The sequence below is a fragment of the Laetiporus sulphureus genome, assembly GCF_001632365.1.
Source record: "Laetiporus sulphureus 93-53 unplaced genomic scaffold LAESUscaffold_23, whole genome shotgun sequence".
NCBI lineage: Eukaryota > Fungi > Basidiomycota > Agaricomycetes > Polyporales > Laetiporaceae > Laetiporus > Laetiporus sulphureus.
The window spans coordinates 126819-147295 of record NW_024468532.1 but is presented as its reverse complement, the minus strand read 5'-3'; the positions used below and the strand labels follow the sequence as shown (position 1 = coordinate 147295).

General features: G+C 53.9%; 9 protein-coding genes across 9 annotated transcripts in view; 8 read left to right on the top strand and 1 right to left on the bottom strand.

Annotated features, from left to right (window-relative positions):
- The first annotated feature begins 121 nt into the window (after positions 1-121).
- Positions 122-3132, top strand: LAESUDRAFT_726453 (general substrate transporter). The gene is made up of 20 exons (XM_040909035.1): positions 122-311; positions 366-382; positions 432-538; positions 588-756; positions 815-860; positions 920-979; positions 1035-1156; positions 1219-1345; positions 1401-1496; positions 1566-1578; positions 1636-1653; positions 1711-1725; positions 1772-1850; positions 1904-1961; positions 2013-2122; positions 2174-2197; positions 2258-2430; positions 2485-2493; positions 2547-2603; positions 2654-3132. The coding sequence occupies exons 1-20, from the start codon at positions 219-221 to the stop codon at positions 2842-2844; spliced, it is 1584 nt and encodes a 527-aa protein (XP_040763616.1). The 5' UTR covers positions 122-218; the 3' UTR covers positions 2845-3132.
- Positions 3133-3250: 118 nt separating this feature from the next.
- Positions 3251-5145, top strand: LAESUDRAFT_654842 (P-loop containing nucleoside triphosphate hydrolase protein; the record flags this gene model as incomplete). Its single annotated transcript, XM_040904517.1, has 3 exons — positions 3251-3582; positions 3639-4558; positions 4613-5145. The coding sequence occupies 3 exons, from the start codon at positions 3251-3253 to the stop codon at positions 5143-5145; spliced, it is 1785 nt and encodes a 594-aa protein (XP_040763615.1).
- A 469-nt stretch (positions 5146-5614) lies between these two features.
- LAESUDRAFT_759774 (uncharacterized protein) lies at positions 5615-8466 on the top strand (the record flags this gene model as incomplete). Its single annotated transcript, XM_040912637.1, has 3 exons — positions 5615-6389; positions 6452-6588; positions 6643-8466. The coding sequence occupies 3 exons, from the start codon at positions 5615-5617 to the stop codon at positions 8464-8466; spliced, it is 2736 nt and encodes a 911-aa protein (XP_040763614.1).
- A 688-nt stretch (positions 8467-9154) lies between these two features.
- Positions 9155-9935, top strand: LAESUDRAFT_759773 (uncharacterized protein; the record flags this gene model as incomplete). The annotated part of the gene is made up of 2 exons (XM_040912636.1): positions 9155-9584; positions 9646-9935. The coding sequence occupies 2 exons, from the start codon at positions 9155-9157 to the stop codon at positions 9933-9935; spliced, it is 720 nt and encodes a 239-aa protein (XP_040763613.1).
- Positions 9936-10218: 283 nt separating this feature from the next.
- LAESUDRAFT_759772 (uncharacterized protein) lies at positions 10219-12633 on the top strand (the record flags this gene model as incomplete). Its single annotated transcript, XM_040912635.1, has 5 exons — positions 10219-10365; positions 10417-10650; positions 10703-11396; positions 11462-11845; positions 11900-12633. The coding sequence occupies 5 exons, from the start codon at positions 10219-10221 to the stop codon at positions 12631-12633; spliced, it is 2193 nt and encodes a 730-aa protein (XP_040763612.1).
- Positions 12634-12934: 301 nt separating this feature from the next.
- LAESUDRAFT_726446 (pyruvate kinase) lies at positions 12935-15517 on the top strand. The gene is made up of 15 exons (XM_040909034.1): positions 12935-12997; positions 13173-13277; positions 13329-13350; positions 13406-13465; positions 13520-13594; positions 13647-13687; positions 13744-13788; positions 13857-13946; positions 14002-14053; positions 14115-14575; positions 14636-14644; positions 14697-14814; positions 14867-15100; positions 15156-15262; positions 15321-15517. Exons 2-15 carry the CDS (start codon positions 13182-13184, stop codon positions 15498-15500), a joined length of 1590 nt encoding a protein of 529 aa, XP_040763611.1. The 5' UTR covers positions 12935-12997; positions 13173-13181; the 3' UTR covers positions 15501-15517.
- Positions 15518-15813: 296 nt separating this feature from the next.
- On the top strand, positions 15814-18286 carry LAESUDRAFT_654694 (uncharacterized protein; the record flags this gene model as incomplete). Its single annotated transcript, XM_040904499.1, has 5 exons — positions 15814-16252; positions 16309-16553; positions 16606-17834; positions 17883-17990; positions 18046-18286. 5 exons carry the CDS (start codon positions 15814-15816, stop codon positions 18284-18286), a joined length of 2262 nt encoding a protein of 753 aa, XP_040763610.1.
- Positions 18287-18791: 505 nt separating this feature from the next.
- On the bottom strand, positions 18792-19865 carry LAESUDRAFT_654988 (ribulose-5-phosphate 3-epimerase; the record flags this gene model as incomplete). Its single annotated transcript, XM_040904524.1, has 8 exons — positions 18792-18903; positions 18967-19102; positions 19166-19309; positions 19363-19423; positions 19475-19557; positions 19614-19639; positions 19694-19706; positions 19760-19865. The coding sequence occupies 8 exons, from the start codon at positions 19863-19865 to the stop codon at positions 18792-18794; spliced, it is 681 nt and encodes a 226-aa protein (XP_040763609.1).
- Positions 19866-20162: 297 nt separating this feature from the next.
- Positions 20163-20477, top strand: part of LAESUDRAFT_714572 (uncharacterized protein) — a gene marked incomplete at both ends in the record, with an annotated part of 946 nt that continues 631 nt past the window's right edge. Inside the window, 2 exons of the mRNA XM_040907079.1 lie at positions 20163-20250; positions 20310-20375. Coding sequence (XP_040763608.1) covers positions 20163-20250; positions 20310-20375 — 154 coding nt within the window. The remainder of the gene's footprint in view (positions 20251-20309; positions 20376-20477) is intronic.

The following is a 20477-nucleotide window of genomic DNA, read 5'->3' as shown; positions in this document are numbered from 1 at the left end:
AAGCCAGGAAATGCACTGAGAATAGTTCCCTGAGGTGAAGTGTGGCGGAAGGTCCGAGTAGGGAGAGATGTCATAAGACCTGTGGCAGGTGGCCACGCGGGCGGCCATCATCTTCAATACACGCGGGGGTCGTCAGTAAATACTCTTCCTCAGCGTTCGCCTCAATACCCCGTCCCTAGCCATCTTCCAGTCATTCGCTTCCGCGCAATAGATGCATCATGGAGGCAGCTGTTCCCCGCTCGCGACGGAGACTAGTGGGCCAGCCCTTACTCTACGCCATCTCCGTCTTTGCTAGTCTCGGAGTCTTCTTGGTGAGCGGCTGTGCGCGATTTCTGCCTTTCAATCGTATGCTTACGTTCTGGTAGTTCGGATATGACCAAGGGTAAGCTCATGCCATAGTGGTGCGAAGTCTTCTCCTTAGGATTGTTCAGTGTCATGTCTGGAATAATCACCGGGCCTCACTTCCGGAAATTCTTCAACAATCCTGGATCGATTGAAGTTGGCACCATGGTAGCAGTGCTTGAAATTGGGGCATTCAGTGAGTATCGTGAATATACCGCTTGTCGACAGTGAAACATATTTCACAGTGACCTCCGTGGCGGCCGGCCGTGTGGGTGACCTGCTTGGCCGACGGGGAACCCTTTTCATCGGTGCGATTGTCTTTGCTATTGGAGGCGGTATCCAGACCTTCACGCCTGGCTTTTGGGTCATGGTTGTGGGCCGGATCGTTGCTGGTTTCGGGGTTGGTCTGCTGTCGTACGTTCTGACTTTCATTCAATGTGAATGGCATATAATAGAGCCGTCGAAACTTTAGGACAATTGTGCCGATCTACCAGAGTGAAATTTCCCCTCCCAATCACGTATGTTTGGCGCTTGACAATTTGTTGTGCCTATCACTGACAGCTACGTTCAAACTCAGAGAGGTGCCCTCGCATGCATGGAGTTCACCGGAAACATCTTCGGTTACGCATCATCCGTGGTAAGTAGACGTCTCAGTTGTGTCTTGCGATAGTCGTTGATGATACATGATGCAGTGGATAGACTACTTTTGCTCTTTCCTCGACTCTGATCATGCATGGAGAATACCATTGTTCATACAGTGTGTCATCGGAGCTATCCTAGCTGTCGGGTCGATTTTAATGCCAGAGAGTCCGCGGTAAGTCTTTAGGAATCGCCGTGAGAACGGTTCTGTATCTAACCTTCATGCCGACGGGTTAGATGGCTCATTGATACGGACAAAGATGACGAAGGGTTGCAAGTTTTGGTGGATTTGCACGGCGGCGATCCAAATGATTCGGTTGCCAATGCTGAATTCCAAGAAATCAAAGAGAGAGTCATGTTCGAGGTGTGTTCGCGTGCGGATAGTGGTGAAAGACTTAGCAGCCCTGACGCACATGTAGCGAGAAAGCGGAGAGGCTCGTTCTTACGCTGTAATGTGGAAGAGGTATAAGCGGCGGGTTCTTCTTGCCATGTCTTCTCAAGCATTCGCACAACTTGTGAGCACGTCGTCATTTGTTTGAACGTCTAACGCGGGGAGCTCACGCATGTCATGCCTCCTCACCTAGAATGGAATCAATGGTGAATGGTTTCTCGTTGCCACAGCTTTTTTAATAGCTGACAAACTGGGAATGACAGTGATCTCGTACTATGCTCGTAAGATATCAATGGTCTGGCTGCATGCTACGCACTGACATGTGGTTCCGTCCAAAGCACGAGTCTTCGAAGGTGGGATTGTCCTGCGTACGCATTCATAGCGGCTTATTCGGCACAGAGGCTGGATGGATTGGCCGTGACGCCATTTTGATGACTGGCATCAATGCAATCATATACCTCCTTAGTACACTACCAACGTACGTGTATATTGCGTCCAACGTTTGACTGCTGACATTGGATTTTGCAATAGATGGTACTTAGTTGACCGCTTGGGGCGGCGACCAATCTTGCTGTCAGGTGCTGTGGTGGTATGTATCTTTCCAGTTTATCTTAAAGTTGACAGCTAAACGAGAACATAGATGGCGCTCGCACTGGGTCTCACGGGCTGGTGGCTATATATCGACGTCCCAGAGACACCTCGTGCTGTGGTAGCCTGCGTGATCGTATTCAATGCCGCATTCGGCTATAGGTCTGCTTCTTGTGTTCTTCCGTTCTTTCTTTGACGCTAATATGCCAATAGCTGGGGACCTATTCCATGGCTTTTGTGCGTCCTTTGTTTCGACTGGTCAGTCTCACGCTGAGACATATCTTCGTCCTTTTTTAGCCCTCCAGAAATAATGCCGCTCATGATACGTGCCAAAGGTGTCTCCCTGTCTACAGCAACGAATTGGGCGTTCAATTTCCTGGTGGGAGAGATTACACCATTTTTACAGGAACATATCAAATGGCGTCTGTATCCTATGCACGGCTTCTTCTGTGTTTGCAGTTTCGTCCTTGGTAAGTCATCAGGTGACAAGTTGAGACGCTACGCTCATGTAACTCTTCGCTCAGTGTATTTCCGTGAGTGTTTTCGTGCTGTCACGGTACGGTCTTCTCTTCTGATGCCTGGTTAGTATATCCCGAGACGAGAGGAGTTCCTTTGGAGGAGATGGATGCTGTATTTGGAGAAGGTGAGACAATCGCGAACAGATATAAGGCAACGTTGACGCCTTCCTTGCAGAGGAACTCGAGGAGCGACTGGAAGACGAAGAGTCGGAAAGAGCATCGCTCGTATCACGACGTTCCTCTCGCAGCAGACGTTCCGCCATTGTGAGAGGGAAGGATACCTCGCAAGGACCAGGTATCCTGAGCCGCATTTTTGGCCGGTCCGAACGGGCGCATTACCAACCCATACACGATGGTGACGAATAGGAATTGCCGAGGATGGACACCCGAACATCTGAGGGACACCATGAAGACCATCCTGACGCGGTTGATTCTGCCAGTACGGAGAGCAGGCCATCTTCATGACGCTTGCGGCCGCGATGTCGGAATAGTAGTGGCTTGTTCCTAGGGTCTTCTTGTTCCATCCTCACCCCAGTCTACGCTATCGTGACATCTAACCGCATTCTGAGTCGCTTTTCTTACGCTGGCATCCTTTCACGCTATTAGTACTAGTAGTACTGCAGTATAACAGAATTGAAGTGATATATCGCACGCGGTTTGGTGTGGCGGACATTCCTGAAAAGGGAAGCACGGTAGCCCGTGAGAATAGTCCGACGGAACGCTCCTTGTATCAAGCCTGGCAGCATTTTCGATCGTGCTCTCTTTCAGTTTCATGCGAAGTCTCAAGTGCTCATCCTTCCTCTGGCCCCGACGTGCATTGTTCCTTGATCCTTTTTCACACCGTTCAACATGGCTTCGGTATCATTCTACCGCACCTCAGCTGGACTCTAAAGGACGAGTGGTCTACTATGAGGCTCCAGAGTCATTCCGCGGGACAGACCTGCGCATTCCATTCTCATATCTCTTGCCGGACAAGCGCATCGTAACCGGGCTGCAAGCGGCCTTCCCGTCGGTTGAGTTTGCTACATATGTGCAGGAACAGATCATTATGGCAATTAATCGCGATTGGAACGCATTTGTGAAAGACCACACGGGTACCGGCAAGTGTGTTATTATTGCAACCTGATGTCCGTTCGCCAACGTACTTAATCATAATATAGGTCTTTCGGCCTCCTGCTTGCACTTCTCTCCAAAGAACGCAAGCACCCTGAAAAACCTGCTATAACGTCGCTTATGATCGTTCCTCATCGAGACCTGGCCTACCAACTTCTCAACTGGGCAGAAAGGATACATTCTCATGCCCCGAAAATGGGGACATTCGATTCATGTGCGCAGGTCGTCGTACGAGATGCAGATATCCCGCCGGAGGAGCAAATTTCACGCCTCAAGAATAACCCTCCCCACGTCCTTTTTGGAACTCCAAAAGGCCTCCTGGAGATTGTCACGAAGGACCCCACAGCAATCAAGTTAAACCAGCTATCCACCATTGTGGTGGATGAGGTTGACTCTCTCATAGAAACCCCTCCTCGCCATGCGGATAAGTATCTACTCCTTAAACTTGAGCGGAAGATGAAGAGTCATCCTACTGCGACGTCCCAAATACTCGACCAGATCTACGAACCAAAACGACGACCATTGAACGCAAAGAAATCCAAAGCCTTTGGGAAGGAGAAACAATCACACGAGGGCGAGTCCGATTTTACCGCGCGCCCACAGTTGATAATGTCGAGCGCGACGTTCCATCTCAACGACATGTTTTGGGCTCGCGTTCAAAGCGGGTGGTTCCCGCGGAAAAATGACAGAAGGCTGATTAAGATTTCGGGTGACAAGTTGCAAGAATTGGCACTGGCCATCAAACCCTCTCTCAAGACGTCCGCTAGCGACACCAGTGGCCCAAGGATTGAGCATCACGCCTTGGTCGTTTCTCCACATGGAACAATAACCAACCATCCAGCCGCCCGAGAATCTCAAAAGGCAGATCTTGCGGTGTCTGATGCTGAGGCCGGCCTGGATCTTAAGCGTGGTGGGAAACCACCCAGACGCGAAACAAACGATACTTTAGATCTCGAAGTCTTCGAAAGTACGCTCTACCTTGTTTATCCAAAGTATTGCAATCATTTATAGACATTCATAGGGCTGCAAAATGAACCACTTGCGCTCCAGCCCCATGTTCTCGAGGCCGTCAGCGAAGTTTTCGCTTTGGAAGTACCTCGTCTGGCTCTTTTGGTCTTGCAGAGTCAAGCCCCAGTGCAAAGAGTGGTGCATGAGTTGCGCGGGCTCGGAGTGGATGCCCACAGCCTGGACATTCATGCAAGGGGGATAGGAGCAGCGTTTGTGTCAGAATCTGCTCCTGATTCAAATGAGACTCTGGATTCGCCAACTCTACTCGTTGCCACTCACGAGACCATTCGAGGAGTGGACTTTCCAGGGCTTACGCATGTCTTCATCGTCGACTTGCCAGAAGACGATCCCTTGGATATGTTTATGCACGCAGCTGGTCGAGTCGGACGATTCGGACGCAGGGGCAAAGTCGTCACATTCGTGCACGAACGGTACCAAGTCAGGAAGCCAAAGAAGGCGATCTCGTGGAAGGACCAGCCGCTTAAATTGAAGTCTCTCTTCGGACGGGTGGGCATTAGACCGATCAAGCTCGAGCACTTCCCGTGAACGCCGCGGCGGATCTGTTATTATAGCATGCCGAACGGCTGTCGCAGGATGGTCGTGGGAGGTTAAACATTGCTCGCGACATTCTCCGATAGAAACTCGGGGCGTGTGCGCCGTGCGGGAAGTTAGGGTGAGAGTGGTGCGCTCGTGACGCGCGACTGGGAGCAGGCGGGCATCGTGGGGTGTACCTAGACATGCTGTTTAGGGAATGTTTCAGTCGGCTGTATTGTCGGTAGCATACGTTGGCAGCCTTCTGAGCCTCGTACGAGTGGTCGATAAGAGCAGAAGCGTAAAGGAAAGTGACACCGGCTGTAGCGCTGCTGATGAACGAGAGGCTGCAATCGGAGGCTCCAGGTGGCAGCCGCCCTCGGAAGCCTGGGGCTAGCTTCATCATGTATCTTCTGTACGCCCATTAAGGTCTATATTCTCTCACTCTTCCTTCTCTCCTTTCCTCCACCCTCCGCCTCCCGCCATGGTGGCCATCGCCCGTGCTCTCTGGCCGTGGATTCTGGTAGCCGGGTCCTTGGTCGGCGCGGTTTCCGCTCAGTCGTCGGGAACCTCGTCCAGCTCGGCAGCGTCCTCATCTTCGCGCACTTCCTCTCAATCCGGCTCCTCCACGGCGAGCGCGACTCGAACGTCACTTTCCCTGACCACGAGCTATGTCACCACTTCAACCATCATTCAGTCAGGCGGCGAGAACATCACAACTGTGCCTACGGTCATCCCTGTGTCGACATACAATGTCACGATTACCTCCAACGCGACCTCCTCTGCGACCTCCTCTGCAACCTCCTCTACGACCACTTTGAACAGCACGGCCTCGGCTTCTGCTTCTGCTTCTGCCGACTCTGCATACACTCTAGACACAAGAATTGACCCCGCGTTCGGCGTCCTGGGTGCCTTGCTGATCCTCACCGGTTTGCCCAGCGTATTCTGGGGACACAAGAATCGCTGGTCATCGCTGTTCCTTATCGGTGTATACACCTTCGCGCTCGTTTGTTTCGTGCTCATCGTAAGGTTTGGTGTTCTGCAAGCGCTTAACCCGCCTAGTACCGCTGTCCGCGGCCTTTTCATGTTGGCTTGCGGGATCGCGGGGATAGCAGGAGGAGGGATCGCCATATTCTTCTGGCAGGCTACGAGGTACTTTGTCGGTGCTTGGGGTGGATTCGTCGTCGCCATGTGGGTACAGTGCTTCAAGGCGGGTGGCTTGATATCACCCATTGGCTTCCGATGGATCCTCTACATCTGTACGTGTGGTTCTTGAAGCGATCTGCAGTCTGTTTAATCCATTATGGCCATGTCCATCCAGGCTCTGGTGCAGTGGGTTTCGTCCTTTGCACCATCCCAAAGCTTCACTACCATATTCTTCTGCTCTCTACTGCATTCGTCGGTGCAACCGCTGTCATTCTGGGGATCGATTGTTTCACCACCGGTGATCTCAAGGAGGTACATGTTTGGATCTTTAAGATTATGTGACCAGTAACTCATGGTCATTGACAGTTCTACGTGTGGAATCTCGGCTTCACTGCCCTTTTCCCCAAATTCACGGACAACGGCATCGCATTCCCCATAAACCAAACGATGGAGATCGAGCTTGGTCTCATGGGTGCGGTCGCACTCATGGGTATCGCTGTGCAGTTCCAGGTGCTCAAGGTACTTCAGGTTAAGCTAAAGGAGATCCAGAGCGAGGCCAAGCGTCGCAACGAAGAAGCCGAGGCTCGGGCTGCTTTAGCATTCGTTGACATCGATCAAGAGAAAGCGGAATGGGAGCGTGATCATTCTATGCTGTACAAGCATGGCCGAAAGGAGAGCGATTTCTCCTCATTGTTGAAAGATGGTTGCGATAGAGGCACACCGACTCCTGATGACAACAATACGTCCGGGTCCACTGTCGTACAGCACCCCCGTCAGCGTTATCAATCCGGAGTGTCCGACTTCGTTGCTGCTACTGCCCCTAGTGAGGAGTTCAACCGTTCGGCTAGCAAGTTGCTGCAAACCCCTGGGGCGCTACCCGTGCTCGATCTAGGGACCGACATCGAGAATGACGTCCCTCAAGGCTACATCGCTGGTTCGGATCATCCGAAGACGTCTAAGGAGAAGGAGAAGGAAAAGGGTCTTTTGAACTCTAGCGAATTGGAGGATCTGCGGCGGAAAGAGGAGCTCCTGGCGGAGATCCAGACAATCAGGAAATCCATCGAGATCTTGAAAACGGAAACTCCAGATCCCTCATCATCTTCCAGTTCACGTCACCCGTCGTTTACTTCTCGGGACTTCGGTAATCTCAGTGCTCCTTCGCACCTGCGGCCTCCGCGACAAGCTGACCCTCGCGGTCGCGTGCAGTCTTTGATGCTGTCAAACATGTCGACGGCATCCAACTTGGGACAGTCGATTGGCAGACCCTCCAGTGCGCCGCTACGGGACGACGATTGGGATACGTACGTGCGGGACCGTAAGCTGCTGCAGCCGCCGTCTGGGGTAACCGCCCCGATTCCAACCACCCCCATAAGCGTGCCCATCTCACCAGCGGTGGAGGAGGCACTTATGCACCGGAAGCGGCTCGAGAGTGCCTTGACGTCGACTCAAGTAGAAAAGCCTGTGGAAACCGAGAATATGCGTCATTCCCGGAACCCCTTCTTGACCTCCCCTAGCAGTGAGATTCCCATCGTTCTGCGGACAGATCATGCTCCGATCGACCAGAGCAAGTCACGCCCTCCACCTACTGGAGGCGCACCCGTTGTGATTCTTCCTCCTCGAAGACAGACGGTATCTCCTACTCCGCAGCCAGCGGAGGAGCGTGTACCCTGGACAACGCATACGTACGAGGAGCTCGCGGAACGGCACCGCCAGAAAATGAAGCAGATGCAGGAGCCGATAACTCGTCATGAGCAGGAGCAGATCGAAATCCAGGAGGCGAAGCGTCGATGGGAAAAAGCGAAGGCTGCTGAGAAGCAAGCCACGGCGAAGCGACAGGCCCAGCGTGCTGCTATCGTGGGCAAAGGCGAGGGCAAGCATGACAAGCCGGGCGAGCATCCGGATTCTTCGAAGCGGAAGTCGAAGGCGCTTCACGACTCTGAAGGGAACGATGGGGAGTCACGGCCGCTGAGCACGGACGTGCTGACGGCAGTGCAGGGAGGGGGCACGTCGTCGAGGCGGATGTCGATGCTCAAGGTCAAGGACTGGCAGAGGTACCAGGAAGACGTCGAGCGGAGCACGCGGCCCGAGGAGCACACGACGCAGTCGCGCCGCCCACCTGCAGTGCCCTTCCCTGACGCGCAGGATGGCCGACCTGCGGATGGACGACGCATGTCGAATATGCCGCGATGACCTACCGCGATGTTGCATGTCGCACCGTATGACATGATCGGCTCTTGTTGACGCACTGGACCCCCGACCACGATCTTGCCGTACCATGTACGAGTGGGCCTTCATGACAGTTGCTACCTACCGACCGAACTTTGTTTCATTCTCTTGCATGGATCATTGGATCATGGACTAATGTCTAGCATTTGGACTTGCACTCAATCATATCATACATGTTCGTCTTTCGTGTCGTGTTCATGTACCATGTCCCTCTCATGTTACTTATTGCACTCATCGTTGTACACGAGTAATCTATCCACACGATTCGTTCGTTACACTACAGGCGTCCGTGGCAGCGATCGCACGGTGGCAGCGACACTCCCCATGTAAGGCTAGACGGCAAGTCTTAATGTTCCCAAGACCCTTACGGTTCTGCAATCTTCTTTTATTTGAATTTTGAATGATTGTGGCGGCCAAGTTCTCCGGCACAACTCGGTAGGTGGCGTGACCCCACGGGGGGAGGCGGAGTCTCGATCATGAACATTGCAGGAAGGCCGCACCGTCACGACCGCCTCGTTGGGAATGGACTGGCCACGCCCAGCTGCTAGCCAGCTTTCGCTTCCTCCAACCTCCGCCTGCTCCAGTGCGCGGATCCTCGACACTCCTTTGTACATATACCCCACCTTCCTGCAGGAAGAGCCAGCACAACATCATGTCTATTTCACGCTCAAAGTCTGCTCTACTAGTCTCTTCATCTGCCGCCTTGCCCGGCAGCTCTCACATATACCCCGCTCGCCCCCTTCCCTTGCGTCGCACTCGTAGCGCGGGTGCTCACCATACACCCTTGCATGTGACATCTCCTTATTCGCCCCGAACAGAGCGGGAGGACCCATTCAACCTGACCAGCTTCTTTCCCTCACAACTGTGCTTCGCTGAAGGTTCTCAAGAGCAACAGTGGAAGTGGCTGCAGGACTGCGACGGCGACAGCGACTCAGAATGTGCGGAGCATTCTCGAGTTTCCTCTCCGATCGCGGAAGAATTCCTGCCTCCGACACCACCAGATACCAGTCTGATCGGCGCTGCAGACGAAGCAACTGCAGATATCATCAAACACGAGGACAAACTAGGCATCCTGGCGCTCGGTAAGGAGTACACTCAATTTCCAAGGTGTTGATGCAGGGTTGATTAATGCGATTCGCTTAGGAGAATTCATGCCATCTGGGGCCGCGAACGATCCATCTCTTGGAGAACAGCTGCTGTCCCCATACGCCGAAGATGGGCCCACGGACGACGATGGCCTGTACTACGTGTTATGTGGACTACGCAAGAGACAGGCTTCTTTGCTGCACAAACGCGAGAAGCCGCTGGTCACCTTCGACCAGCTATTCGCGCCTCGGACCGACGGAGACGTCGAGCTTCTGGACGGAGACCGCGGGTCGCTAGTATATCGCGGCATGTGGAGGGCACTCGAGTTCTTCGACGGGCAGCTTTAGTGATGCTCACGGTGCCTGTACATATTCTGTTTCATGCGGGATGGGCATGTGCTTGGGCCGAGCAGTGGTCGAGGTCGCCAGGCAGATGAAAGCGAGCGTTGTCCATTCATCAGGATGGACAGGGAAGAGAAGGTGGCGGCCGAGGAGCCGAGGGACCCCGTGACCTTAGTCCACGGGGTCATTGCGGTTGCTATAAGAGTGACGCGCGTGGGTAAAAAGCCGGTTTCTTCCCACTCCCACAGTCGACATTTCCCACAGCTTCACTGCTAGAGCTCTAGCCAGTATGCGCACTATAATCCCCTTCGACTCGTCCCCTCTCCTCCAGATGGCCTCTACCGCCGCAACCTCTACCCACGACCATCTACCGCCTCCCGTCCACGCTCAGATGTCTCGCCCAGCCTCACCGCACCAGCCCGATCTCAACTCGCTCGTAAAGTCCACACTTGTCTGGCCTTCTGGTTGCATTCCTGATCCGCCGTAGGTCGCGAACCACCACATCCCCGCCCACCCACCCCACCCCTCACATCCATCTCTGTCGCAAGGTCGCTCGATCGACATGTCCAGCGCCGATCAATTGCAGTCTATTTTTGAAGCAGCCAAACAAGTTCCTGTACCTACGAGCGGGCAGATCCCGCTGTACTCTTTGCCGCCACCTCCGCCTCCACCATCACATCAGCAGCAGCAGCAGCACGATGGATCTAATTCCCTCCCTCAGGTAAGCGTCAACGCGTCTATTGCGACCGCGATTCACTAACGCGCACCTTCAGCGGGCGGGCCAGAAACGTAGATTGGAGGACACAGATACGGAGGATCCTCATAACAAGATACGCCGCGTCGTCAGGGAACATATTACCGCCGACCAGGGGCGCGTCATGAACATGACGACTGTCATCTGCCTGCATGCAGCCGTCGCGCAAAAGTCATATGGAAGCGAGAAGCGCTTCCTATGTCCACCGCCTGTAGTCCACATTGAAGGGCCTGTATGGAATATGAAGACGCAGCAAATGGCTATGGCTGTGGTCACCGAGACGGGGGAACGTTCGTTCGAGCAGAAGGCGCCATTAGATCACAACCTAAATGCTAGCTTCAAGTTCTTGCATGTATCTGGGACGGCAAAGACAAAGAGTTTCCAGCTGTCGCTAGATATCGCGGAACCACCGCCATCCGCTCCTGACGGTGGCGACGCGGGCTCAGGACGAGTCTGGGCATCGTTCGACTCTGCTCCAGTGACAATCATCTCCAAACCTTCGAAGAAGACGGCCAAGACGCGTAGCATCTCGTCCTGCATTCTGGCTGGAGGTCCTGTGTCGTTATTTAATCGCATCAACTCCCAGACTGTACGCACGAAATACATGACCGTTGACCATGGACAGCTTTCCGCGAGCAATATATCGTGGTCCGCCTTCAATGTGAATGTTATAACGCGCCCACCTCCTACGGACAGCGATCCTGGTCCGCTCGGTGCGTCCCCACGTGACCCTGGAATCCTGGCAGTGCCAATACTCACGACCTACGCTTTTGCGCAGCTGGTCCTGGTCCACAAACCGTCGTCTATGGCAGCAAGATCGTCTTGACAGAGACAGTCACCGGAACATCCACCCCTCCTTTAGTTATTCGTAAGGTCGACAAAGGGAGGATCGCCCCTGATGACGGAGGTCCCGTCAGTCAGATGCAGAAGATCGCTCTGCAGAGGATCAACCCTGACGGCAGCAGGCATTACTTGTCTGCGGCGGGCCCAGTTCCCGGCACTCCCGGTGTAGTCGTCCCCCCTTCCGCGGGGATGTCCAATCAAGCTGGATCGCACCCGCTTGGTTTCCAGGCGCCTCGTGTGCGGGAAGAAGTGAAGGATGGCCAGACGATCATGATTGACGAAGTCGACGACTACCTCTGTTGGACAATTGTCGGAATCTGTATGTTTTCAAAGCTATATCTATGAAATTCACAACGCTGATAGGAATGGACAGCAAAGTTCCAATACACGTTCTTCGATGCATTTGGCCAGAATTCAAGGATACCCGATCTGCCTATTACACCCTTCCCCACGTTGTTCACAGCACCGTTGTATCGTTCTCAGCAGAATATGCCACAGCAACAGGTCGATGTGCTTGAGCTGACGGCGGCGAACTTTTTCTATCACAATCCGGCAACTAACACGGTTGATCCTCTTGATGTTTACCTTGGTCCCCTTGGTCCACTACGACTGCGTGTGTACCAGGCCGCTGCAGTGGGTATAACCTCAGCCGCTGGGCCGTCCTTCATTTCACCCTCCGCAGGCGAAGGTCCGATCAGATTTGTCCCCACTGCGGGCACTTATGGTCCCCAATCCACCCCTAGCAACCCTACCGCTGGGCCACTCCATGCGATCGTCGTTGTCGAGATGCCGTCCAAGGGAGAAATGCTAAAGGCTTTGGAGGAAGACGCGTTGCCTACGAACGAGGAAGCTGCAGACGCAGCTGCCGGCAAGCAGCGGTCCAAGCCGGAAAGGATTTCAGGCAGGAGCCTTCCCTTGCTATTCATCCGCGCGTATGATGGTGTTGGATACCATTCTGGCAGGGCGATCGCGTGTGAATATCTGTTCAAGGACATGGACATCGGTGTCAGCAGCACCACCAACGGGGAGAAGAGAGACTGGGCGGCAGAGACGGCGCAACATCTCTCGGAAAACAGCCTGCACAATTGGATCTTCCGAGTGATGTAACTGTCGGTGAGGATGCGGACATGCTTTGGATGGTTGGCTTGTTGGACATCTAGTTGTGGTTGTGTGTATTTGTGTAGTGTATCTGGAATGCGGAGTGTCGGCAATTGTTATGAACCTGGATGTCTCCAGACTCGATGATGGCTGCCTCGAAGGATGACGCAGATGACGGAAATAGATTTTAAATGAAGGATCGATGCGGCCTGCGCGTGCGTGCGCCGACATGCACGCCGCTAATCAGCGCCATCGACGCGCATAAATACGTCCAAAGGGCCTTATTTGTCTACCATCCTTCCTGTATTCGCCCATAACCTCCTCGTACCCAATATCACAGGACGCGCAGTGCACGTTCTTAACTGTCCAGTTGGTCCGTATCAGATCTTCCAATCCTCGCGCGCACGCGTCTATCCAAGTTCGTTTACTTAAAAGGCTGTCGTCCATCGTACCACCGCTCCCCTCTAGCTCCGCTTTCTCTTCTCTCCTCGTCTTATAAAAGAGGAACCAGCTGCTTACGTCTTCGTGCACCTCTTGTTAACCTTTAGCTAGCAGCCATGTCCGGCCCTCCGACTTCGCGCCTCGAATGGTTCGCCAGTTTGAAGATCGACCAGGCTCCGCTCCCCACTGAGGAGACTAAGCACCTCCGCAAGGTGCGTCCCAACACGTCCTGCCATTGATTGCTCTGCTTAATGCTCGTGCAGACCGCCATCATCGCGACAATAGGTTCGTCTGCGAGGCCCTTATCGCGCAGCTGGTCGAGATGCTCACCCCGACGCAGGTCCGAAGGTGAACAGCGTCGAGATGCTCGGCAAGCTCGTCCGTGCGGGTGTCAGCATTGGTGTGTAGTCATCCTCATCATAGCCCGAGAGTGGTCAGTTGAGCAGAGATCTAGTCCGCATGAATTTCTCCCACGGCACGTATGAGTACCACCAGAGCGTCATCGACAACACCAGGAAGATGGTGGCACGTAAGAACACGTTCCCGGATCGGAAAACCCATTTTTAACAAACACTTTGCAGAGACGCCGGACTGTCGCCCGATTGCAATTGCTTTGGACACGGTGAGTAATTGACCGGATTACCGAGGGTGCTCTGGCTCACTGTCGATCGTGATCAGAAAGGACCTGAGATTCGTACGGGCAACATGAGGAATGACACTGATGTGAATATATGATCCTTCTTGCTATTGCGAGTGCTTACAGCGTCTTGATGCTCTGAATTCTCGTGTAGATCAAAATCCCTGCCGGCCACGAGTTTATCATCTCTGCTGACAGCAAGTACCGCAACATCTGCGATGACAAGGTTATGTATGTAGATTATGTACGTGTTGGCGCGTACGTACGGTCTTCCGGCTGCTGAACAACCTATGTGCCAGGTAAACCTTTCTAAGGTCACCGCCCCGGGCAAGCTGATCTATGTCGATGATGGTCAGTGACCGCCGTTCTGTTGACGCCGAGGAATCCAACATATATGCGTTCTTTCTCCCAGGTATCCTGTCGCTCTTGGTCATCTCCATTGACGGCATCAATGTTCGTGTTCGCTCCCTCAACAACGGTACCTTATCATCGCACAAGGGTGTCAACCTTCCCAACACAGAGGTCGATCTCCCTGCGCTCTCCGAGAAGGACCAGGCGGACCTGCGCTTCGGTGTCAAGAACGGGGTGGACATGATCTTCGCTTCCTTCATCCGACGTGCGCAGGATGTACGCCACATCCGTGAAGTTCTCGGCCCCGATGGCGCAAACATCAAGATCATCGTCAAAATTGAGAACTTGCAGGGCGTCGAGAACTTTGACGAGATCTTGCGGGAGACTGACGGTGTCATGGTCGCGCGTGGTGATCTTGGTATCGAGATCCCGCCGAGCCAGGTCTTCCTTGCGCAGAAGATGATGATCGCGAAATGCAACGTAGCCGGAAAGCCTGTCATTGTTGCTACTCAGATGTTGGATGTGAGCGATCTTTTTTTTGTTCCGCAATACTAAACGATCATCTAACGAGCGGATTGTCAGTCCATGATGGTAAGTCGTCCAGCTGGGTGTCACTCATCTGAATCGATCTCATCACTTTCAGAACAATCCCAGGCCAACTCGTGCTGAAGTCAGCGACGTGGCGAATGCTGTCCTTGACGGCGCAGACTGTGTCATGCTATCCGGTGAGAGCGCGAAGGGTGCTTACCCCATCGAGTCTGGTACGTTCGTTTCATGCTATATGCACGCTATCTTTGCTAACTTTTTGTTGAGTGTTGATGATGGCTGAGTGCTGTCTCCTCGCGGAGGCCATGATTTGCTACCCTCCCTTGTACGACGAGATCAGGTTGGCCACTCCTCGTCCGACAGACACTGTGGAGACTGTCGCTGTCGCCGCTGTTGGTGCTGCGCTTGAGCAAAATGCAAGCGCCATCATTGTGCTATCGACCAGCGGTAACACAGCGCGCCTCGTGTCGAAGTACCGTCCCAGTGCGCCTATCATTACTGGTGAGTGCTCTAGTGGCAAGCTGCCTAGGGTGACCCGCTAAGGTCTTCCCCGCAGTGACCCGGGACCAGCAGACCGCTCGCCAGATCCACCTGAGCCGCGGCTGCTACTCGTTCTGGTATTCTGAGCCCCGCGGGATCGAGCCCCACCAATGGCAGACAGACGTGAGCACATTATTTGCCGTGGCTGCGTGGAAGGACCGATCACATCCGTTATATCTAGGTTGACAACCGCATCCGCTTCGGGCTGCGCAACGCGCTGAAGATGGGTCTCATCAAGACCGGCACGACCATTGTTGCTGTGCAGGGGTGGAGAGGCGGTCTGGGTCACACGAACACGGTTCGCATCCTGTCCGTGCCCACCGACTCTGCCGACCTGGAGATGCAGCCGCTCGGATTGTGAGAAGTAATGCAGTCGAAATGTTGTCTTGTACCGATGTAACAATTAGCCGATAAAATGTATTCATTGTACCTCCATGGGTGTGCAGCTAGCGGACCGGGGAGTTGATGATGAGGCATGGAAGCGACGCTAGTCCGGGTTGGCAACTTTACACGTAGCGATCGTCTGGGCATGCACGTGGCATGCATCTTGGGATTTACGCCCGGACACTTTGCAGCAGCTCTCCCTCCTACCATTACTTTACTCTTCTGTGTCGCTGAGCGGTCCCTCTTCGCCTCGAGCCGGCCGCCTGCTTATCCAGGGCTCACATCCATTCATGGCCTCGTCGGTCTACTTCCAGCAAAACGGAAATGGCTACGCGGAACGCACACGTTTCAACGGTCTTCCCACTCACTCGACCGCTGTCCGAGAAAAATGGCATCGACATCATCCCACCTCGTCCTGGTTCATACCTCTATCACTGCCTATACCGGGCGTGCGCACGCGTCGCCTGCGACTAATGGCTCCCAATCCAGCGCGCCTGCATCAGTTTAGCGTCACTCGGTTTGGGCGGAGGAGAGGGCCGCTCATACTGTGCATGGGTCTCTTCATCATGGTGTTCACCGTATTCGCGTTCCACAAACGCTTTGCGACAGAAGAGAAAAAGTGGCCGCTCTCGTCCGGAGAGTCGGGTACCCTCGTCTACAGACCGGAGGACTTGCAGCGAATATGGGAATGGGAGATCGCAGCGGGGCACTATCCAAGCAGCAGGAAGCGTGCGTATGCGGTCTGCACTGATGGTTGCTTTGTCTCGCTGATAGATATTGCTTAGTTCCAAAACAGATTGGAATGACCACACCACCGCTGAATCCCGCGCTGCCAGCACGCAAGTCGGCAAATATTCCATCACGGTATAGGTCGCCCATTATAACGAACACTATTGGCAATGGTGCCAAACGCGTCTATCTGGACATACAGGCAAGCCCTCCTAATGTTGCTTATCCTCCGAGGCCGGTCCCGGGGAGTGTCGCGGATATGGACGTCATTATGGAGCACTGTGACTTCTCGGCCAACAAGGTCAGCTTTATTCTTCCCGAGACAGCACTCGTATTTATCGCGAATACGTTAGTATGTGCGAGACTGTCTGGAGGTCCTTCGGATAGGTGCTGGACTGGACAACCAGGCCAGACTGCGGAGAGGGAAGATGGATGACTGGAAATACATATATATTGAGGACGGAGAGTCCGAAAACATCACAGAGCCTGATGCCATGCTCAAGCCCAATTATGCATCATTGAAGACTCAAGGTGAATCCGAGCTCAACAATGACTTCAGCAAGAAGCGTGGCGTCGATTGGGAACCCCATCTGAACTTGTCCCCGCCGCCGAAGTACAGACCGTACAAGGATCAGCCTATGCCGTGCGACAATGAGAACCCCCGGATATTCCATCTGTTCTGGGCAGGAGACTTTACGGACAAGCCGTATCTCGCGCTCCTGTCGTTCCTATTCACTCAGAACCTAGGCCTCCACCTTGATGATGACCACCAAGATCCATATGTGTGCCGTCCCAAGTTCTGGGTGTGGATCAATCCCGGGCCTGCAGCTGCCATTCCCAACCCCAGTGCTATGCGGGAGATGTTCGACAAGCTGAAATCCAACCCGTGGGCATCGCCCTTCCTGCACCCGCGATTCAAGGACGTCATTCAGTTCAAGCTGTGGAACACTACCGAACAGCTGGATGGCATTCCGGAGCTCAAAGACGAGTGGAGGTCGTTGCGGGACACTCTGTTCAATTCGGGAGGGTTTGTTGAGAAGGTGCAGATTCAAGAGCAGGATGATACCGTTGATGAGGTGGCCGGGGAAAATGGGGAGGACGGCGAGGGTGCAACGGTCGCGGCGGCGCCAGCTCCTACGAAGGGCAAAGACGACAAGTTCAACCGCGTTGGTTCCACGTCGGCTGCTGCGTATGACAGACTGTCGGTCATTCTTTCGGACATGGCGCGGTTCGTCCTATGCCATAGGTTCGGTGGGATCTACCTCGATGCAGACACGATTTTCCTACGTGACTGGGAGGAGCTCTGGGGTTGGAGGGGCGCATTTGCATACCGATGGTCTCGTCTGGAGACGTACAATACGGCCGTGCTGCACATGAACAAGGGTTCGGCCTTGGGAACGTTCCTCTTCCGTACTGCCCTCAAGAACCGTTTGGACTTCCACCCCATGACAATTGCAAAGTACACGAAAGACGCCTACACGGAGGGCCTGCTTTTGCGTCTTCCGGATGCGCTATTCGATTCTGCATGGTTAAACACGGAGTATTGGCAAAGAGATCGTCCACCTCAGCCGTATCTCACGGAGTACGCATCCTTCGCCGTTTTGTAGGCATTGCTGACGATTTGCTCCAGGTTCCGCCATTTTTTCGAGGCTCCAAGGGATCAGAGCGCGGCTCCCGCTGCTCTGGGCTTTGACGGCTTCTTCAAGGGTGCCTACTCGTACCATTTCCACAACTTCTGGTATGTCTTCGCTCTTCTTGTACTGTTCAAATTAACCTATGTGCTCTGTCTGCAGGTGGCTCCCGTTTGACCCTTTACGGAACTGGCCTGACCTGGGTGAGCGGTTCATCAGTGGCGAGCGGATTGCTCGAGCTGCTGCAGCTGCCGAGTCTGGCACAGTCATTCCCGATCAAGAGGACGACGTTGTAGCGAACGACAAGCGCGACCTCGACTGGGCAACGGTGCTCAAGCGGACATTCGAAGCATACATCCGCGGGGAGCGGCCCAACATGTATGGGGAATGGCTAAAGTGGTAATGTCCTGACGACAGGCGCGTGTCTGTCGCTTCGCGGCGGCCTCATTCATTATGCTCTTTGATGAGCCACCTATTGGACGTAATCTGTGTCAAGGCGAAATTTGCGCTGTGCGAGCGAGCCGCTGCAGTGTCCGTGGACATCACTGCCTGCTGGGCCATATAGACGCTACTACCTTCCGAGGAATTTTTTATAATGCCTCGCCACATCACACTCTGCACTGTCACACTATGCATATGGCCACGTACGCCTCTGTAATGTAATGAATGGAATGGAGTCATGCCGCCCGGTGGGTTCTTATCGTGCGGGTAGGAATTGGTGAATTTATGGACGGGCGTGCATGATTCTGTAGTACACCGGATACGATCATACCTTAATGAATACTTAACGATGTCTGTTGTCTGTCCGTCAGTGACTCTTGTCTCATTCTACATACATCTAGTATTGGTATGCAACAATCGCGACTCCGTAAAGTGTACGGATATTGACCATGTCTATGGCAATGTGCTCATTTCGCTGCTGCCTTAGCTTGTGCCGTTTCGACTATGCGTCTAAGGAGCGAGATGACTTCTTCAGGGTTTGACGCGTTGAAAATCGCTGTCCCGGCAACGATGACGTTACTCCCTGACGATGAAACACGAATGAGCAAAAACCGCCGAGAACCACGAACGCGATCGGGAGACGCACCAGCGTCAGCGCATACACCGATGGTCTTGGGGCCGACGCCGCCATCGACCTCGATGTCCTTATCGGGGAATCGTGCGCGGAGCTCCGCGACCTTCGGCACGCAGCGCTCGAGGAATTTCTGGCCACCGCGTCCTGGGAATGTGCCCCACAGTCAGTACTGCGATCGGACGTGCGCTGCGGAGGGCGGTAACGCACCGGGGTAAACGGTCATGACAAGAAGCATGTCGGCTGCCGCGCCGACTTCGTCCGTGATCGCAGTCGAGGGTGTATCCGGGGATACCGCGACGCCTGCCTTCATCTTGCGCTCATGGATGGCGTTGATTAGTGACGTTGGGTCCGCTGTTTGATGACCTTGATGAAAGACTGCGGGTGGATCCAGGCAAAATACGTACATGTGGCTTCAATATGGAAGCAGTATAAAGCGCCACCCGCATCTGCGATGTCATTCACCCACTATATGCGCTTAGACAGAACGCTTTGGCTGCGATCACGACGAGATCGCACCTTTTCAGGCTGGGCGACCATCATGTGGCAGTCCATAAAGATATCTGGCACGTCCTTCTTCACGCAGGATAGGATAGGTGCGCCTATGCCGCTGTGAGAATCTCGCGTCGCGCAGCATCAGATGAAGACTCAGACGCACCCATGGTGATGTTGGGCACGAAATGGCTGCCATTGCACGTTCATCAGCATAGAGGACTCGCGCCTTCTCATGGAATTCACCCGTCCATGACATCTGCCCCGCACGAGTTCATAGTCGATGAGATCTAGATCGGAAACTGGGCGCACCCATATGCAACCACTCTGCGCCGCCCCTGATCATCCGCTTGCACTCTGCAGTGAGCTGCCCAAAGTCGGAGGCGAGCACGGAAGGAGAGATGATGGCGCGAGGCATGATGTTTTCAATATAGCGCTTGCGACGAGGAGTTTGAGGTCAAGGCCAAGCACTGCGCATGCGCGAAGAACGTTATCCGCGGATTCGCATCACGTGCGCAGCGGAAGAGAAGGAGGCGCCCAAACTCCGATGAAGCCGCGCCATGCAGTGCAAATGACGATGCTCCCCGCTAACGGCGCATCGCACAGCCGAGACTGTGTTTCCGGCAAACCATGTTTTTCGCGGCCCCACATATATACTCCCATCGCTCCAGAGCTCTCGACGCTTGCTTTACAGTTCGCCAAGTATCCATCCACCATGTTCCCCAAGAGCGTTGCTTTCCTCTGCGGCCTGCTGTTTGCGATCTCCGCTGTCCAGGCCAATCCTGCAGAGGAGAAGCGTCAGAGTGAGTTCGGTCATATACATTTCTTTTCAATCACCGCTGATGCGTATTCCTGTCGCCAGTCGATAGTGTGGTTGATACCATTACTTCCGATGCTGGCTCCGTTTTCTCAATTGCGACCTCTGGAGGTATGTGCATTACAAATGATTGCAGAATCATGGGTTAACACGTTTTCAGCCGCCTCTGTCTTGACGGACGTAACATCTTTTGGCGGTAGTGTCGTCACGATT

What these genes read in the sequence shown, in the direction of transcription:
- LAESUDRAFT_726453 (XM_040909035.1), top strand. Translation starts at nt 219, where the DNA reads ATGGAGGCAGCTGTTCCCCGCTCGCGACGGAGACTAGTGGGCCAGCCC. An exon ending in AAATTTCCCCTCCCAATCAC is followed by an intron (nt 861 to 919) that starts GTATGTTTGGCG and finishes GTTCAAACTCAG; the next exon opens with AGAGGTGCCCTCGCATGCAT. An exon ending in TTAATGCCAGAGAGTCCGCG is followed by an intron (nt 1,157 to 1,218) that starts GTAAGTCTTTAG and finishes CCGACGGGTTAG; the next exon opens with ATGGCTCATTGATACGGACA.
- LAESUDRAFT_726446 (XM_040909034.1), top strand. Translation starts at nt 13,182, where the DNA reads ATGTCCGGCCCTCCGACTTCGCGCCTCGAATGGTTCGCCAGTTTGAAG. An exon ending in CACCAGGAAGATGGTGGCAC is followed by an intron (nt 13,595 to 13,646) that starts GTAAGAACACGT and finishes AACACTTTGCAG; the next exon opens with AGACGCCGGACTGTCGCCCG. An exon ending in CAGTGCGCCTATCATTACTG is followed by an intron (nt 15,101 to 15,155) that starts GTGAGTGCTCTA and finishes TCTTCCCCGCAG; the next exon opens with TGACCCGGGACCAGCAGACC.